This window comes from Phalaenopsis equestris, unplaced genomic scaffold, assembly GCF_001263595.1.
Source record: "Phalaenopsis equestris unplaced genomic scaffold, ASM126359v1 Scaffold000002, whole genome shotgun sequence".
In the NCBI taxonomy this organism is placed as follows: domain Eukaryota; kingdom Viridiplantae; phylum Streptophyta; class Magnoliopsida; order Asparagales; family Orchidaceae; genus Phalaenopsis; species Phalaenopsis equestris.
In genome coordinates, this window is record NW_018164444.1 from 39,309,406 (window position 1) to 39,329,207 (window position 19,802).

Sequence of the window (19,802 nt, forward strand, 5' to 3'; positions counted from 1 at the left end):
AAAAACATGAATTATGGAGGTCTACATTGGAGTCTAAAGGCCTTCATTTGAGTAGAACTAAAACTGAATACATGGAATGTAATTTTAGTAGTAGTAGCTCTAGTGGCAGAAGTGTAACTTTGGGTGATCAAATTATTAAAAGGTGTGAAAGATTTTGATATCTCGGGTTTATGTTTCATTACTAATTATTGTTAGGAAATTCATCAAGACAAATTTCTAAATTCAAGTTAGTTGGTTGAAGTGGAGGAATGCTTCGGGCATTTTGTGTGATAGAAAAGTACCGCTTAGACTTGAAGGAAAATTTTGTAAGACGGTGGTGAGATTTGCAATGTTCTATGGCTCTGAATGTTGGCCTTTAAAAGAGAAGCATAATACTAAGTTACATGTTGTCGAGACGAGAATGATTAGTTGGATGGGTGGCTTTACACTTAAAGACAAAATGCAAAATGATTATATTTGTGATAGGGTTGGTGTACACAACAACAAAATTAGAGGAAGTCCTCTTAGATGGTTTGGTCACATTAAGCGTCGACCATTAATGATCCGATTAGGAGAGTAGATGTTTTAGTTTTGACTTATGTTAAGAAAGGCAGAGGTAGACCTAAGAGGACTTGGGCTTATTGTATAAAAAATGATCTTAATTTATTAGAACTAAATGAAAATATGACACAAAATAGGACGCAATGGAGAAAAATGATTCATGTAGCCGACCCCATGTAGTGGGATTAAGGCTTTGTTGTTGTTGTTGTTGTTGTGTTGTTGTTATAATATATATATATATATATATATATATTGATAATTTTCATTTAAAATATGGATCTACCTTCTAATAATGTCACGGGATGCTTCTTTTTAAAATTATTTGATAAGTAATTAATAGTTTGATAGAACTTTGGCCTTCTTGGGCAGCTAAATTGTATTCGCTTTTTTCCTGAAGATTTCTAATATGGATGCTTTCTTTTGTCCTTGGCAAACTTTTGGTGAAATTGCCTTCAGTATACAGCTGAAACATCAGATTTTTTATATGAACTGGCATCCATTTCCTTAAAAAGACATTAAATTTTATAAATATGAAATACAAGTTTTTTATTTTTTGTTCTCAAGTAATGTTTTTTGAGTTCATCTTTTAGGGGATACAATGCAGAAAGAATTTTTTTTATATTCAAGGCAGAAAGATGATTTTCACCTGCTAGAATTTTCGTTAAAAAACATAAATACTAGTAAAAGTGCCATTAGTATTCTAAATTTTATTATCTTATTTTATTAAAAAGCAAGTGCAACTGTCATAATGGTAGTCTGCACCTGGTTAGAAACTGTAGGTTTTGAGAATTAAGCGGAATAATTATATTAGTCTGAAAGAGGTTATAAATACAGGTTGCATGAATTCTAAAATAGGAAAGCCATAACGCTCATATCTCTAAGATTACAATTAATCAATTCCTATTAATTAATCAGAGATAAAAGGAAAGACATAAAATAGGAAAAAATCGAAAATGAAATATATTGCTACTAATAACTTCTAACATTCCCCCTCAAGTTGAAAATTTCAGTCATGTTCATCTTGGATTTGAAATCATCAAACAATGAGCGAGGATGATATTTTGTTAGGTAAAACTTTAAGACTTCATCCTCAAGGCATTTAGAGATACTTCTAGTTGATTGTGGTTGTCTTTGACTGTAATCTTTGCAATTCTTGTAGGTAGGTGGAAGACTGCTACAAATAATGTTGAAGGAAAGTTTAAAGGGAAGCAGACAACCTACGGGGAAAGTTGCAAGGAAAAAAAGAGAAGCTCCGGAGGAGGGCCTGAGAAAAAGCTCAGGAAGAGGGCTTGCTTTAGGAAAAAGCTTCAGAGGAGGGTCTGCTGTAGGAAAAAAACTCACATAACCATTCTCTCGAATGGGCTAAGAGAAAAATATATCATATGCTCTTCATAGCTTTAGCAATTATAAAGACTATATAAGAACATACTGAATGTAGAAGGTAGGCAGAACTAGTCCGATGAAAGGAAAAAAAAAAAAACAAATAAACAAAAACTAGAGTTCAATAGATAAGTTTGGTGCAAAATCCAAGCGGCCATAGAATACAAATAGAGTTGTATTCATCCCTTACCTATAGTCAAATATAAGATTCAAACACATTTTTCTTCGTGCACAGATCAAACTGTGTAATTTTGCTGAATGATATCAATGTCGAGACCCTTCAGTTTCACCACTAAATCTACATGTCCCTTCAATGTATTCAGCTCTTGGAGCTTCGCAACTTCAGCTCGCCGTTTAGCCTGCTCAACTATCTCAGATCTCACGGTAGCTGCTCTTGTCACTTAAGAGGGTGTTAGTCTCAGGAGGCTGTAAGCCATGGAGGCTTCACTGCACCATGACCCATTGTGCCTCCCTTTCTTCTCTGCCATAATCTTTCTTGGACGTGAAGGCAGTCTTCCTTTTGAGAATCTAGCAGAAGATAAACTTCAACGAGTCAAGAGGAAGAAGATGACAATGTAAAGCCAGATAACTCCAGCATCTTCACTTGTTTCTTTGCTAACTTGGCTCCTTGGGGAGTGTGGAAGCCATTGATAAGGTGAGCTGCTGCAGTGCCACTTGGATGGCTCAATTTGTAGTCTAGGATCATGACTTTCAAAGGGGAACAAGAGAAAAGAATCCAATAAAGGGGACATGAAAGAGAAATCCAATCATCCATCCCAATTGTGGATCCTTGGTGTCTTGCGAACTGTGTTCTTCGCTTGATTGCTTTGGTGTCTTTGAACTAATTGCAAATAGATAACTTCCAAAACCACTATTTGATGCAATTCGTAGCAACGACATAGGTCTGGAGCACAGTATTCTCTTGTCGGTGAAATCATTATGAAGGAAACCAAATTTCTCAAGGACCTTCGTCCATGTCTTGGCAAAGAAAAATCTGAGGAGGCCAGCGAAGGCGTTAAGGGAAGGAATGATACGGGTGGTGAGATTGAACTTCATCACATTTATATTGAACATGATGGAGAGGAAGACGCTCACCACCATCGCACGAAACGTAATCTGCTCTCTCCATGGTGGAACCCTCTTTCATTCAAACACCTATTCGATAGACATCATCTCTTCCTCCTCTGATTTTCGGCTGCTTATTTTGCAGTCTCAAACGTATTGTTCTCATCTTTCTTCCCTCTTTGATGAGTCGTCTGACCCTCATCTCTTTAATCACAAAGGTTATCGGTTGAAACAGAGAATGGTGAGAGTTTCAACAGCTAGTTCTTGCAAGAAGGAATTCTGACGGTTAGGGTTTGTAAGGAGAGGAGTTCTGACTTCTAGTTCCTACAGGAAGAAGTTCTAGCGGCTAGAGCTTGCAAGGAAAAAATACCGGTTCTAGGGAATATGAAGTTTTCGGTGGCAGAAGATCTTCTTCTCTTCCGCCGGAGACTTTAGGGTTTTTTCAAGGCTCTGATACTATATAGGTTTTGAGAATTAAGCAAAATAATTTTATTGATATGAAAGGGGTGTAAATACATGTTACATGAATTCTAAAATAGGAAAGACATAACACCCATATCTCTAAGATTACAATTAATCTATTCCTAATAACTACCTGGAGATAAAACGAAATACATAAATATGAAATAACCGGAAAGGAAATAAATATATCAATACCAACAACTCTAACATAAAATAAGAAATGACCGGAAATGAAATAAATCAATACTAATAACTTCTAATCGAAACACCGATCAAATGATGGACAATAATATTCATTTTTGAAAACTGCTAAGCATAAATAGTTTGTTTTTATTTTTAGTATTATGGAGTTACTCAGCATAAAAAGGAATTAAAGAAGTTTGTATGTGAGTAGAATTATAATCTTAAAATAAAAAAAAATTTAACAGTGTACAGTTATGACATGGACAGCACAACACATTTAGTTGATTGCTGATGTCGAAAGTTGTACTGTCTGTTTGAGCCTTGGACAATTAGTTTTAATATCAGTGGTGGAGTTATTTTATAATTTGGACGTCAAGCATCAACTTTGGTTTCTGATTCAATGGTCATGTTTATGTGTGAATGGACAGCTGGATTTTCCCAAATAAAAGATTCCCAACTCGATATCTGATCTCTTTTCTTCCTAAATGTTTTTCTTACTTACATTGGCTGGTTGCTTCACTCATATTAGAAAGTGTATTTGAGATTTATGTTTCAATATAAGAGCTTGCTTATTTCTGTCTAAAAGGATAGCTGAGTGCCGAACTCCTGAAAAGAAGTAGTGAAGTATTATTGTTGATTTATATAGGTTAGAATTACCTTTGCTTTTGCTGCTTGAAGCGGTCATTTATACATACCATCACGTTATCACGGATGGAAGAAGAAAACTTGTATCAGTATATTGATAGTCTTCCTAGTAAAAGTTCATTGAGCCTTAACGGTCAATATGATGAAATACTCAATAGTAATACACTATGTTTCAATTTTTTTCTAGCCCAAATATTTTCCCATGGACTTAGAAAGAGGTTGGAAAAATAATCTTTGATTAACTTTATCTGATGCATTTTCTGATCTCTTTCAGATTGCACCTTCATACTTGCTTTCATGTCCAAAGCAAGGATTAGGTTTGTTGGAGAATTTACTGTTCAAACAATCCGTGCAAAATTATCAAACAGTTCTCAAGGTGATTGAATAGATCATACAAGGTTTACCTTTTGTTCCTAGTGCATGTAAATTCAATTGATGTGTTTTAGTTCTTAATGTTTTCTTGTGTTCCTCTATAGAATCTAGAGATCTGCCAATTAAATGAGCTTTATGGAATTTCTTCTTCCATTAAGAAGGTAATAGTAGCTCGTTGGTCTATAAGTTGTAGGCTCATATGGCCTTCCATTTTAGCCCCCATTTGCCAGGGTTTGTTGGTGGATGTTGATTTTATTCTCTATTATGTTTATTTAATGGGGCAGATTGCTGGAATGCACCATTGGAAACATGGGAGAAAAGGTTTTGGAGTCTATTGGCTCCAAGAAGCTCGTGATGAAGGTAGGCTTAATCGAATTGCTCAACAGCTGTTTGATTGTATTGGGAAATCAATCTCCGATGAAACATTTAAGGTGCTTACTGCTTAGTAGGAATCTAATATTTTGTTACTTTTCGAGTTTATGAGGATTGATATAGTTGCTGATACCTTCTTAAGATGATTTAAGGTTCTTTTAGCTGATTTATTAGTTTTTCACATCTCAATTTATAGTCACATTTTCCAGCAATGGGAGGGACTTATTGAACTGCTTGGTCCTGATGTCGGGACTGCTGGTGGTGTCGGATTTCTTCACAGGTATTATTTGTGTTGTAAAATTCGCCTGTTTTGCCTATAATTGAGGTCATTTATTGTAGTTAATACGACTTTGTTTGTCATCCTCCGAGTTTCTTTCAGATATCGAGATTTTAAGAAATCTCTCAGGCAGGCTAAAATTGGAAGGCTCGTTGGTGCAGCTAAACATACCATTGATTCACTCTTACAGGTAAGAAACATATGGGCATGATACACATAGTTTAAGGCAGTGCACAATTCTTATGTATTTAAATATCTCAAACCTAAACTTTCACATTTACACACAACTTGCCGAGCTCATCAAGATATATTAATAGAATTGTGAAAACTTGTTCATTCATTAATCACTTGAGCTTATGTATAGCCTTTCAACATTTCACAAATAACTCCCTTGACTTCTTTTATATTCTCTATTTATAATTAGGACTTTAAACTATATACAAATTTCAACACCCCGCTCAAGATGGGCAAAAAATATCCACTAAGTCCATCTTGTCACATAACTTAGACAAATCTAATGAGCCAAGTCCTTTTGTGAGACAATCAACTACTTGTTCTCTAGTGACTACATGATGTAACTCCAATAGTTCGTTATTCAGCTTTTCCTTGATGAAGAGCCTATCAATGTCCACATGTTTGATTCTATCGTGTTGCATTGTGTTGTTGGCAATGTTGATTGCTGACTTGTTGTCGCACCACAACTTCATTTGAGCTCTACCAATAAGGTTCTCAGCCACATTATCTCGGCAACTTCTAAGGTCTTGGCCCTATATTCTACCTCTGTTGATGACCTCGTTACTACCGACTGTTTCTTACTCTTCTAAGAGGCCAAGTTGCCTCCTACAAATATGCAGTATCCAGATGTGAACCTCCTATCATCAGCACAACTCGCCCAATTAGAGTCACAGTAGCCCTCAATGCTTATAATTTCATTCTTTCTGAAGATCCACTCCTTCCCTGGTGCACTTTTCAGCCCTTCCTCGAATCATGCATGTAGCGACTCACTATGCTTACTGCAAATGATATGTCGGGACGAGTGTGACTTAGATAGATGAGACAACCTACCAACCTCTGGTACCTCTCTCGATCAATTGACTCTTCCCTCTCTGCACTCAACTTTCCCTTCTGATCAATTGGTGAAACTGTAGGATTGCATCCCAACATACATCTCTCTGTGAGCAAGTCTAGCACATACTTCCTCTGAGATAGGACAATCCCTTATACTCTAGGAGCCACCTCAGTCCAAAGGAAGTATCTAAGCTGGGCCCAATCTCATTTTTAGCAATGCAATCTTCACTCATCATCACCATTGGCTATCATGCCATCCACATACACGACGAGTATAGTGATGTGACCACCATATCATCGAACGAACACTATGTGGCCGACATTGATTTGCTGATAGCATATGTCTACAATTTCTCTCTTAAAACTGTCAAACCAAGCTAGAGGTAATTGTTTCAAACCGTACTGAGACTTCCTCAGTCTACATACCTTGCATACGGTTTGGTTTGTACTGAGGCCTGGGGGTATCTCTATGTACACCTCCTCCAGCAGATCCCCATGAAGAAACACTTTTTTCGCATCCAGTTGGTGTAACCTCTATCCATCATTCACAGCTAGAGAGATGAGAGTTCTGACTATGCTCATCTTCACCACTGGTGCAACATCATAGTCGATGTCATACGTCTGACTATATTATTTAGCCACCAACTGTGTTTTGTAGCCATCAATTTTTCTTTTTGATGTTTTCTTCACTGTGAAGACCCATTTACACCCAATTGTCTTTTTCCTTGTTGGTAGCAAAACAATCTCCCACGTCTTATTCTTCTAGAGAGCATCTAGTTTCTCCGACATTACAATCTTCCACTTTGGATCTTTATTAGCTACCTGCCAACACTTGGGTATAGAGACAATGTCCAAGGATGCTATGAATGCTCCGTATATAGGTGATAAGTTAGAATATGACACAAAATGAGCAATGTCATGTTAGAAACCAAAACGATTAGGAGAATAACGATCAGAAGAATGACCTGCTTTGCTGTGAGAGGTTCTTCTTGAAGTCATGAGAGTGGGAGGAGAAGGGAGAGGATCATATAACATGTATAATCTGATTCTGAGGTGGATGGTGCAGGTGTATCAGGAGTCGGGATAAACCAAGAAGATATGTGATGGCATGAGTGGCACGACGAACAATGTTCCCTCATTTCTTCTTCTCCTTGTATACAGTCTCAGCTCCTCTTGAGCTTGAATCCCACCACTTTCGAGCTCATTTTTCTCGTTGTTCGGCTCTTCCTTTGCTTCATTTTTCTCATTGTCTGGCCCTTAGCAAATCTTTCCCACATAATGGGACAAGACATCGTTCCACAAGTATCAATTTCTTACTATCTCTACTCTCCCCTCCCATCTCATGCCTCCAATATCTGACAAGTCACCAAGGGGGGTGAGATCACATCCAATGAATAGTACGATTCAAATTCTCTAAACATCATATCTATACTCATAAACAATATCTTCTCTATTAGGCTCCAACAAACGTTTCTCTTCTGAGTAATTCACAACTATAGGAACTAGCTTCTATATTGATGGTTTAGTGTCCTTCACAAAACATACTCAATCAAATATCTTCAATGGAAGAATCTCATCATTATCTTCTTCAACAACTCACAAAGAGATTGTCATTTCAATATTCTTGAGGGCATTCTGTTGATCATTTGAGCAGTTGTTAAAATTGTTTGCCCTCACAAGTGCTTTAGGACGCTCATCGAGATCATCATGCTTCGGGCTACCTTTAGAAGATATCAATTCTTCCTCTCTGCTACTTCATTTTATGTCGGAGTGCATGGACATGTGGTTTGATGTTGTATCTCTTGAGCTGACTGGTACTCGTCAAATGCCTTATTGGATTTGAATCACCATGTGAAAGTGTTTAAAGAAAGCAAACACATCACTTTTGTTCCTCACCAGATATGGCCAAGTAACACGAGGAAAACAATCAATGAACTTCACAAAATATCTATAATCATTCATCGAAGTTGTAGAACAAGGCTTCCATCAGAATGTATCAAATCGAACACATTAGAGTTCTTATTCTCAGAACTTACATAAGAGCTCTTAATGAGCTTGCCAAACTCACAAGCAACACACACCAGTTTCTCCTTGTTTGCTTTTTCATGCGAGGATGGATACAAACAATTCAGTAGATTGAACGTAGAATGTTCCATGCACCTGTGATGTAGTAGCAATACATTGTCCGCACTCCTCTCAAATCCTTCTGCTTCTGCATTCTCAACCATGTTAACCAAGGTTGAGTCTGTCCCCTCTCTATCAAAGTACTAAACTCTTTTATGTCACCGGCCAGTCCCAAGTCTTCGGCCAATCCCCTTCTCTTGAAAGATTACCTTAGGAATATCAAATGAAATAACACATTTTAGTTGAAGAATAAAGACACTAATAGATAAAAGATTCACTGGAAAGGAAGGAGCATGTAAAACATTGAACAAAGTAATATAATCGGTAACCCTCACTGCACCCTTACCAATCACATGTTGTGTTGTACCATCAGCAGTCTGAATGCTCTCTGGAATGCTAGATAAGTGTAGGAAGAGAACTTCCTATCGTTACCTGTCACATTTCGATATGCACCAAAATCTACAATTCATTTTGATGTTCTTGTGGAGGATATAGAAGCAACAACATGTATATCACGGGTATCTTAGGTTGAGTGAACATAAGTAACAATGTTGCCCTTAGATGGCAAAAAGGTGGATGCATCATTAGTTACATTATCTGACGCTCTCTACTTCCTCTTCAACATTTCCAGAAACTCGTGATCTTCATTAGTAAAGTCTATCATTGTCTTTCCCTCGTTCTTTGCTACCATAATATTTGTCTTGTAACCTCCTCTTCCACCCCTGGGCCCCTATGATTACAAACACGGCCTCTAGTTTGTTCACGTCTACCTGTCTCTCTCTCCTTGGGTGGGTTTTGACAAACCATGCTCAAATATCCCATTTGTTTGACAAAAACATCCCTCGGGTGGTCGAATCCTTTGGTAGCATCAGGGAGGCGACCTTCCACTGGAATCTGAGGATTGTCCTTCATGCCAAGGTGAAAGGGAATTTTAGGCCCTCCAATAGCTTTAACACCAACAACACCAACAAACTGGTAAAAAACAGCATATGAGAGAATAGGAAACCGCTCCTTGATCTTCTCTAACAACCTAACAGCAATATCCAGCCATTGTTGGCACCATGACAACTCCTTGTGCGTCCACGTTCCAAATGGAACACCAGTCTTCGTCTCCACATCGTAAGCCCCAGCCGAATGTCATGGCAAACAGAGCATGATCAATGCGTAATTCTTCTTAGCAACGATTCCATGGAGCTTCCTCTTGGCTTTTTCAAAAGCCTTCTTGTTCTCTTCACTGACAATGGGATATAACCCTGCTATTCTTGATCGAACTGATAAACTTAGAGAGAGAAAATCTAGCTCCAACCTCATGCTACACAACACGCCTAGACCACGTTCCTCCTTGCCTCGCAATAACCCGCTCCTCTCTGAGCAGAAGCGCACTTCTTGCGTTGAAAACCCGCACGATCTCTTCTTTCCTATTAAGCCGCGAACGCGTCGTTGCCTTCTCAGTTAGCTCTAATTGCGATTGTATCCTTCGAGTCACGCTGCAATCCCTTCTCCACTTCACAAGCATTAGGCCGTGCTCCCTTATTGACACTGTCGAGTTGATCGGCGAATCGAGGTAAGCAACAACGGCATCACAGCTCATAGGGACCGCTGAAGTTTCATCCTCTTTAAGGAAATTACCACCGACCGTTGAGGCAACGGCGAAAGCGTGCAATCATCTTTCTCGTTTTATGTTCTCGTCTCCTGCGATCACGAGATAGTTTTGATGGCAACGCAAAGACGAAGAGTGGACGCGTTAGGGTTGGCTCTAATACCAAATAGAATTGTGAAACTTGTTCATTCATTAAGCACTTGGGCTTATTTATAGCCTTACAATATTTTGTAAATAAATCTCTAAACTTCTTCTATATACCCTATTTACAATTAGGACTCTAAACTAGATATAAATCTTAACAATATCCCACCACAACAAACTGGTAATGTAGATTCCATCAAGAGATATCCCAAATGCTGGAGTCTTCTTTACCGAGTAAATTTTTCCTTGAATACTGTGAATTCGCTAGGGATTTAATCACGTAAAGACATGGAATTAGTTAATGCAGTAAAACTACTTTAGCTCCTAAATGTTAGGGCTGTTGGACTTCAAAAATTGATGGGCCAGATTTCTTGTTTTGCTTTCATTTTTGTCAATTTTAGTTACCATCAACCGGTCTAGAAGGAAGAGCTGTAAACTTTGTTTTAATGTGTATGGCAGTTTATAACATGGTTTCTGCTGGTTGAGCTTGTTGTGTGATGGTTTTAAGACAGGTCAAAATGGAATAAATGCTGTTTAGAAATTCATTTAGAAACATATATCTAGTGTAAAAGGCATTAGTTAATATTGTGACCGATAAGTAATTGGGATTGAATCTTCATTTGCTATAAGGAGCAGTCTATTGCATTTTTCTTTGCGAGAGGCATTTGGTTCCATATAAGCTGATTGCATTTACTTTTCTGCCCTGGAATGCTAAAAGAAAAAAAAAATCCTCCTTTTTGGTTGAGCATTTTTATGGAAAGCAATGCAATCATCCCCAGTTGAAGTTCTACATCAGGCACGCTGAATGAGCTTCAAGCTCCAGGAAATCTCATCAACTTCATTTATTTTGTGCTCAATCATTTATTGAACTCTACGTGAATGTGAAATAACATGACTTTATGCTAGTATTCACAATGCAATGGCAGCAATCAAAAGCTCGTGTAGCCCTTTATGAGAGGTTAAGAAATTGTAGCTTTTCAAATTAAATTTTGAGAGTTTAAATGAATAACTAAGGCAAGAAATACACAGGATTAAACTTATTGATTGGTTAAAAAGCTGAAGTATAGAATTCAGTGAATGGTGGAAACTCATGGAACAAAGACGGTTCAAGTAAGAGAAGATAATGTTAAATCAAAGCTGTGATGAAACATCTGTTTGCGGCCTCGAAAGAGTATAACATAACCACAAACAAGCTTGTTATTTGGCTGCAATATTGCTATAATTAGGCTTATGGAGATGAACATTAACAAGTGTCATCGTGAACTATAATTAGGCATCTAAAGATGGTTATTAACAAATATCATTTGAACTATTGTTGAGACTCTATGTTCAATGTTTAATTTTTGTTGCGTGTTTGTTGGTCCAAGCCTCTGTGAAGTGTTGAAGCTTTGTTTATCTTGTTGTCTAGAGTACATCAGGATAGAAATGCTTTTTTTCTCTTTCCCCAATATCATAGCGATTACGCTCTTTACCTTCTCACATTTAGTTTCAAATGAAAAAACACTTTTTGTAATGGGTTTGCTATTTATGGCTTGATTTTGCGGAAAATTCTGCATGAAGCTTATGAGCATTTTATTTGCAAATTCTGTTCTAGAAAAGAAACCAAGGTTCATATTTTTTGTGTGATTGTTGCAGCTTATGAAGAGTCCTTCCACGCCACAACGATTCTGGCTCCCTCTTCTTCATGACGCGGTTAGTGGAATAGCTTAAAATACTGCATGATAACTAACACTTTGTACTGACTATTATTTCAATATAGTAGAATTCTTTGATTCTGCTAATTTTAAATTAGTTCTAACATCTGCTTTCACTGTCCTTGTTTATGAACTCACAAGCAATTGAAAATTAATGCTTTAGGAAGGACTGTTATCAAAATAATGCAATGATCCAGATATCTTTTTAATTTGGATAAAATTGAATCAAACAGCTCTTTAGTACGTAGTTAATATAAGTAAAATGCAAAATATAAAGACCCATGCATTATGTATTGTTAGTTTTGTGTGCATATTATTATATTCCTTTTTCTATTGAGGCTTTATTGGAGTATTTTTTTGTCTGCGTTAAGCATTAATTACTCAATATTGCGGTACTTTTAGTGAAAAAAGTTTGTATATTTTATTTTGTAAAACTTCTTATTGATACACCAAACAATCGGGAAGCATGTCTGTACCATCAAATTAAAAATATGCTATAAATCCATGTTTATAGTTTAATTTAAATTTGTTCAATGATTCTTGTATAGAATTCCTGTAAAGGCATTTTTTTCAGTAATTTTAATTCTCTTTTCAAGTATAGTTAATTTTTTATTTTAATTTATTTGAATTTTACTATCACGTATTTCTGTTGGGCTATATGGAAACTGTGAAAACAGTCCCATTATTAGAAATATCAGAATAATTCCATTTAATAGCCAATCTTTCTTTCCTTACCGGGCAATTAATGTTTATTTGTTTCAATTTTTTTTTTTTTTGTTACGACTTCCTTAGAATTCAAGTTTACTTCTCCTGCTTGTAAATCCAGATTCGGTTAGTTTTGTTTGAATAAAATAATTTATTTGTTTTTGATGATTATTCATCAAAAAAAAATTATTAGTGATTTTATATGATTTGAGTTTTATGGTGATTTTATATTTTGAGCTTATATTGTCTTAGGCTTAATGTTGAACTTAGATTATTATGGAACCTCTTATTGAATTACATGTTGCATGAGATAGACATAAGAGATTTGACTCGAGTACTATGATCATCTTGGATCCTCTTAAAGATTGGCCTGACTACTTCATCACTGATGGAGATCCTAAATGATTGATTTCCTCCGGAATGGGCTAACACAACTTTATGTTGAGGATTCAACGAGTCGCAAATCCATATCTCGAGTCGGGAGACGGCAAAATTTATAGAAGATTGGAAGATAAGATATTGGCACGAAATGGATTTCAACACATTGCAAAGGTGCATTTATGAATGTTTTAAGTGAATGTTTTTGTGAAGTAGCCACTCTAGTTCGAGAATCAAGATCATTTCTTCCGTGTCGAACTTACGAAAGTTTTTTATCATTTGACATATGCTACCATGGCATGTTATTGTAGACTAGTTGTATTTTTTCTTGATTGGGTTTTATAGAGGGTGGAGTTTACAGTTTTTTTTTTATTTGCATTGACCAATAAATGATAATATCAACTATATCTGAATAAATATTTTTTGCAGCTATAATTGAATCCTTCTGTTGTGATTTTGCACAAACTATCATGAAAGAATTTGAAATAATTATGATTGCTAAACTTAACTCTTTTCTTGAGCTATAGATTAAGCTAAGGAATATGATATTTTAGTGTCTCAAACTACATATATCATTGATAATATTATAAGGTATGTTTTGAGAAGATTCAAATCTATAAGAACTCTTATGAGCTCTTCGCGAAGTTATATAAAAATAAGAGGCGGATCTATAGATTCTAGGTGACATAAAGGCTTGACATGTCTTTGCTGTATCCTAAAGCAGCTGTCTTAGCATCTTGGTTGCTGTTTATCTGTGATCTAGATTTTAGGGTGATCCTATGTAATTAAGCAAATCTTGTAGATCCTATAGATATATAGACATTAGCCTTATGATATTCCTAAAATGTATGCTCTCATGTAATTTTAGTTTTATTGATGAAAAATTTTTTGTTTGCAAAATTAATTAAAAAAAACTTCAAGAACTTATCCATTCCTAGAATTGTAGTTTTTGTCCTTGTAAAGTAGGCTACAAATATTTGTTCTTTGATCAAGATAGATGTAGCGGATGTTGTTGCAGTTGTGTTGCATGTTTATGGTGGCTATGGACTTGATCATGCCTATGAATGGTGTAAACTTTGCTTTTTCAAGCTATCAGAGAAGGAAGTGAATGCTCAACGGTTTAGATAGTGGCGAGGAAATATTGTGTTGTGGTTATTTTATGAGAAGACATGACAGATTTATAATGGGTCGGTCTGTAGATCTACATCCACTTTTAAAGCAGGAAAGGCAATTGATCTACTTTAATGAGTCAGGCAATTGATCTAAAAATGATCCCAAGTGTTCATATAACTTTATTGGCAACTCTTAGAGGAAGAGGAAAGAGAAGGGATGAAATTTTATCATATAGAGGAATTATACTCGGGAGGAAATTACAAGATGCTGTATTCAGATGAAGCATGCAGTAGAGTAGATAGTATTTTGGCGGCACTTGTAATTTTACATGATTTTGACAGAAGGATCCTTTTGACTTTTAATAGGTTTACTAGATGTGGCTCTCAACCTTTGACGGGTGCTTGAATGCTATTGTTGAGAAGAGAGAGTTGTCGTAGAGTTGCAACTAGCATTGTAGGAAAGCAGGCAAAGAGAATACTAATAATTCAATGATAGTGTTAACTACCCATGTTTTGTAAGTCTTGGCAGATCCTTGGGTTTACATAATTGTGTAGAGCTCTTTGTATATAGGCTTTTAATGATGCTGAGCTAGTATATCTATAATTATGTTGAAAAATGTCCTGCAATGCGTTAATTAGTGGTTGATAATCGGGATGTGAACAATTTTTTAATAAAACACCAAATTTTGTGTTTGCATCAGTTTGCTTTATGTGGCAACTCAGCGAGATAACATGGAACTTGATTGTGGAGGTGCTCTGGGACGGCTAGGAATAAAAATAATAAAGTGCTTGTAGCATTTCAATACCTCTAGTACCACATGAGCTATACTGGAGTACACATTAAGTGTGTGAAACGGGAGTGCAACGTGTATTTAAACTTTTTACAAAATTTGTTAATTAAAATCCCACATAATTTATGCAAACTAAAGTGGATTTAAGAATAAGACTAAGCTTGTGGAAGTTAAAGACTTTCAACGAAAGCAAAAAAACTACGCAAGATTTGTTAGGTCTAGAATTATAAGATTAAGCTATATGTGTAAATTTGCTCTAAATTGCAATGTCAAATTAGATAGATTTTTATAACAACACATGAGCTATATTAATTATGTTAATTTACTCCAAAGCTATCAAAACTAAATCAAATACAAGTTATGATGAAGTATAAACATGCGTATTAGAGTTAATTTTTGATAATTTCATATAAACTTCACTCTATGAGAGTAGGCGCATATTGCATATAATTCATTTCCAAGCAATTTAACCAATTAATATGTGACATTGGATCACTACAAATAAAATAAATCTATTGATATCTATGCGCACAAGTAATTTGTATCTGCTTTAGGAAATCTCCTGGTCTGCAACCACACTTAGCTAACCACCAAGATGGGGATTCTATTAGTGTAATAGGTATAAAAATCGTATTCAATTGGACAGATCATTTGTCCGCCAAAATACGCATCTTTTGGCCAAATTGCAATTCAAACACATTTCCTACATTGATGCAACTTTTGGTTTTCTTCATTGTGTGAGTTCAACTCTAAACTCTTTAATTAAGAGATTTTTTTTCTTAACCCAAATTTTCCAAAAGTTTTGAGTGATCAGAAGCTTCATTTTATTCTTTGTTAAATTCTTAATGGTAACTTACTAGAAAAACCTTACGTAAAAATTTTTAAAATAAAATCTTAAGCAAGTTACTTAATATAAGAACTCTTATAGATTTAAAATGTTACCAATGCAAAGAGCACAGTCATGGAATAGATGGACAATTTAGAACTTTTTGAAAGTTCCCTCGGTTGATTTTTCATTCGTGCTCCCAATGTTATTATCTTATTATATTTTTCTTTTTCCTTAGTATTTATAGCCCTCAACAACTTGTTAATTTAGTACTAAAATATTTGAGAAAAACCTCAAAATATCATTTCAAATTAGGTTCCAACGACTAGCACAAAGCATAATAAGAATGTCCAATGGCTAACATGTAAAATTGAAGAAAACTAATATTTTAGAAAGTCAGAATAATTTCATTGAATCCAAATTAGTTCATATAACTCAAAGTCACATTTAAAGAATCCAATGGAGTAAGAATTAAGCTCAAAGTTGACAACTTTGAAATAATTTATTCTATTATATATTCTTATTAACATATTTTTAAATATATTTAATAAGAAAAAAATTTGAAATACCAAGTAAATAGTTGCTTGCGCGCACACTCATATATATATAGATAGATAAATTCTAGGCCCATTGAAAAAATTCATAAGAATTACAACAATAAAAAGCCTTTATCCCACTAAGTGGGGTTGGCTACATGAATCATTTTTCTCCTTTTTTTTTTATTTTTATCATCTCATCATGAAATGAGATAAATCCTTTTTCTCTATTATGTCCTATTGAGTCATATTTTCATTTAATTCTGATAAATTAAGTTCATTTTTTATACAATATGCCCTGATCTTTTTGGGTCTACCTCTATCTTTCTTAACACAAATAGAATATAAAACTGGATCATTAGATGGTCGACGTTTAATGTGACCAAACCATCTAAGACAAGTGAAATAAATAAAAATAAAAAAATAAAGCATCTCTTTCCCATCTTGTCTATAATTGGAGCTCCACGGTCCATTTCACGAATATACTTGTTTTGCATTTTATCTCTAAGTATAAAGCCACTCATCCACATAAGCATTCTTATTTCAGCAACACTTGATTTTATGCTTCTCTCTTATAGGCCAACATTTTGCGCAATAAAGTATCGCAAGTCTCACCACCATCTTATAAAATCTTCAACTCTAAGCAAAAATTTTCTATCACACAATAGGCTCGATGGATTGCTCCACGTCAACCATCCAACTTAAATTCTACTAATAACATCTCCATCTATATCACTATCGTTTTGAACAATAGACCCGAGATTTCTAAAACGTTCACTCCTTTTAATGATTTGATTACTCATTGTTGCAACTCTGCCGCTTATCTACTACTATTGAAATTACATTCCATATATTCAGTTTTAGACTCAAACAAATGTCTTTAGACTCTATAGTTGACCTCCATAATTCACTTTTCCATAACTCTTTCTCTAAACTACAAGAAGAATATCATCAGTGAAAAGCATACACCAAGGTACATCGTTTTGTAAATGTCCAGTAAGAGCACCCATAACTAAAGTAAAAAGATGTGGGTTTAAAGCCTATCTCTGATTTAATCCAGCTGAAATATGAAAATACTTGGTCAATACTCCTATTCGAACACATCTTTAGTAGGCGTATCTTTAATGACTTGAATATAAGTCATATCAACAACTTCCTTTTATGTAAATCCTTCTTAGTCTATAAAAATCAAGAACTTCTCTTAGAACGTTATTGTAAGATTTTTCTAAATCAATAAAAATCATATGTAAATCCTTTTTATTCTCTCCGAACTTCTCTATCAAACGTCTCAATAATGTATAGTTTCCATATTAGACTTGCCCATGAAAAATTCAAATTGTTTATGAGAAATCTTTGCAATTTGTATTAACCTTTATTCAATTACTCTCTCCCTTAATTTTTATCTATGACACATTAACTTAATTCCTCTATAATTTGCACGCAATTTTGCGTTCCCTTTATTAAAAATAGGGATAAAAATACTCTTCCTCCACTCTTTAGTCGTCTTTTGAGTTTTTAAAATATTATTAAACAGTTTAGTAAGCTAAGAAAATTTCAAATCTCCTAAATATTTTCACACTTATATTCCCACCATTCATTTTGATTAATGCTTCGTCAACTTTCTTTTTGCTAATGTGATGGTAGAAATAAAAAGATTTATTATTATTAACGATATTAAGATTACTAAAATCGATCGTCTTTTCAAAAAAATTATAAGAAATAAACTTCTTTTTATGTTAATAGACATATTTATATTTAAAAATATTTTGTAGTCACCCGCAATGGAAGCGAAGGATTATACAGAAGTCCTTGAAAGCGAAATGGAAGCTAAACTTTACATTAGACGGCTAGGGAGGGTGGTGTAATGCCATCAAAGGCATCAACGACAGGAAATAGTATAGCATGAGTGAGAATGAGAAGATCTCAGACCATGCTCAACGAGCGGCTATTAGGAAAGACCAAACATAGAGAGGAAGCCATTTGGGACAGTTAGATGAGGTCCAAACCAAAGACTGAGCCCAATGCTGTGCGGGCAATTTCACTGACACAAGTACAACATGCGGGGCAGTGAGATGTAATGAGAAAGCTGACGTGCATGATGAAAGGCCACAGAACCGACGATCAGGTGTGGCTAGCCATAGAGAAAAGTTTTGAATAATCTGTAGGTTCATAAGCTTCTTTTAGCTAATTCAATCCATCTTCTGACTCATCATGTTGCTTGACCGATTAATTACTCTGACCTGATGTTGGCCCAGTCCAACTGCCATCTTTAGCAAATTAGTCACATCCCCATCTGCTTCATTGAGCACTGGATCCGGATCCAATGTGCTCCCAAACCCATACCATTGTATCTTCTTTCTGGTGATTTGATTTCGCCCATAATTTATGTTTCTGCCTAATGGTGATAAATTGTCTTTTCATAGAGATAAATTCTTTCTCAGATTATTTTGTTTATAAATTGTTCTATGTTACCTTTTATGAAGGAATAAAAAGAAGAGAATAGTGTCAAAATGGTTTCTGAGTCTTTGTAATGGTTTCTGAGTCTTTGTCAGGGGTCATTTTAATCCCAGAGTCTATAAAAATGTCAATTTAGTCCCCGGGCCCTTTTAAGGGGGGTTAAAATGATTCTAAATAGGGTCTATTTCAGCTCATATGAAAAGATTGAACTAATGTAACACATTTGTAGACCGAACTAAAATGTCCCTATATAAATAGTACGTATTATTTTGGCATTGTGAAAAAAAAAAAATGTTCATCATTTGTTCCTTTTTTTTTCTTATTCCATGTAAATCATTCAATTTTTGGATTGATTCTCTAATGATTTAGATGATAGTGATCAAATTCTCTTTTATTATTTTAGGTTGAGCTGTTAAACTGGAAAGATCAACCTCTTCTGAATGTTTTCGAAACAAATTTCTTGTTGAAGAAACTGCAAGAGCTATCCATGGCGCAGTTACGTCCAGATTTCTCCCAGGCCGATTTGCCTCCTGAGGCGCTGACCCAAATTAGACTGGCCCTCGCCACAAATCTGTCCCGAGCTTTTCTTGAAGAATGATTAACAAAAAATTTATATTATGAGAGTATATAAATGCTAAATTTATTTTATGCTTTTTTTAACTTGGGAAGATTTACATGCATGCTACTCAGTTTCCATGTATTTACATATCTAATAGCTAAATTTCAATTTTGATTGCATGCCACCTTACATATGCATGAAAAGGCTTCTTTTTTATGTGATATGAAAGATTTGGGTGGTATAATATAAAAGATAAAGTTTAGGTGTTAGATATGTAAATACATAGCTAAAGGGGGCTATGTATGCCCCCTTCTATATATTTAATGTTCAGTATTACTACCTTAAGCCACTCTGATATTGCATGCTGCAGGTTTCAATCATTGCTTACTCTTTAGTTCAGCTGCAGAATGAACTCAAATGGGATCTCCAGTGTGTTCTCTTAACTCTCTAAATTTCCTTCTAAATCATAATTTTAGATTGTTCTGCATGTTTTGGAATGTTGTGTTCTTTTA

The 19,802-nt window shown here is 35.2% G+C and overlaps 1 protein-coding gene and 1 pseudogene across 5 annotated transcripts in view; one reads left to right on the forward strand and one right to left on the reverse strand.

Annotated features, from left to right (window-relative positions):
* LOC110021273 (nuclear pore complex protein NUP85) overlaps nt 1–19,802 on the forward strand; it is a 43,512-nt gene extending 23,710 nt beyond the window's left edge. Inside the window, exons 12-19 of one of the 5 annotated variants that reach the window (XR_002293638.1) lie at nt 4,550–4,651; nt 4,752–4,808; nt 4,932–5,078; nt 5,229–5,299; nt 5,399–5,486; nt 11,868–11,924; nt 12,946–13,183; nt 19,135–19,211. Coding sequence is in view for 2 of the 5 variants with exons in the window: in XM_020719718.1 (XP_020575377.1) it covers nt 4,550–4,651; nt 4,752–4,808; nt 4,932–5,078; nt 5,229–5,299; nt 5,399–5,486; nt 11,868–11,924; nt 19,135–19,329 (717 nt within the window). In the remaining 3 variants the exon portion in view is untranslated. Of the gene's footprint in view, nt 1–4,549; nt 4,652–4,751; nt 4,809–4,931; nt 5,079–5,215; nt 5,300–5,398; nt 5,487–11,867; nt 11,925–12,945; nt 13,184–19,134; nt 19,380–19,660 lie in introns of those variants that run through there. The other 4 variants (XM_020719718.1, XR_002293639.1, XM_020719709.1 and 1 more) reach the window with 4 other exon arrangements.
* Nucleotides 9,173–9,813, reverse strand: LOC110028761 (annotated as a pseudogene).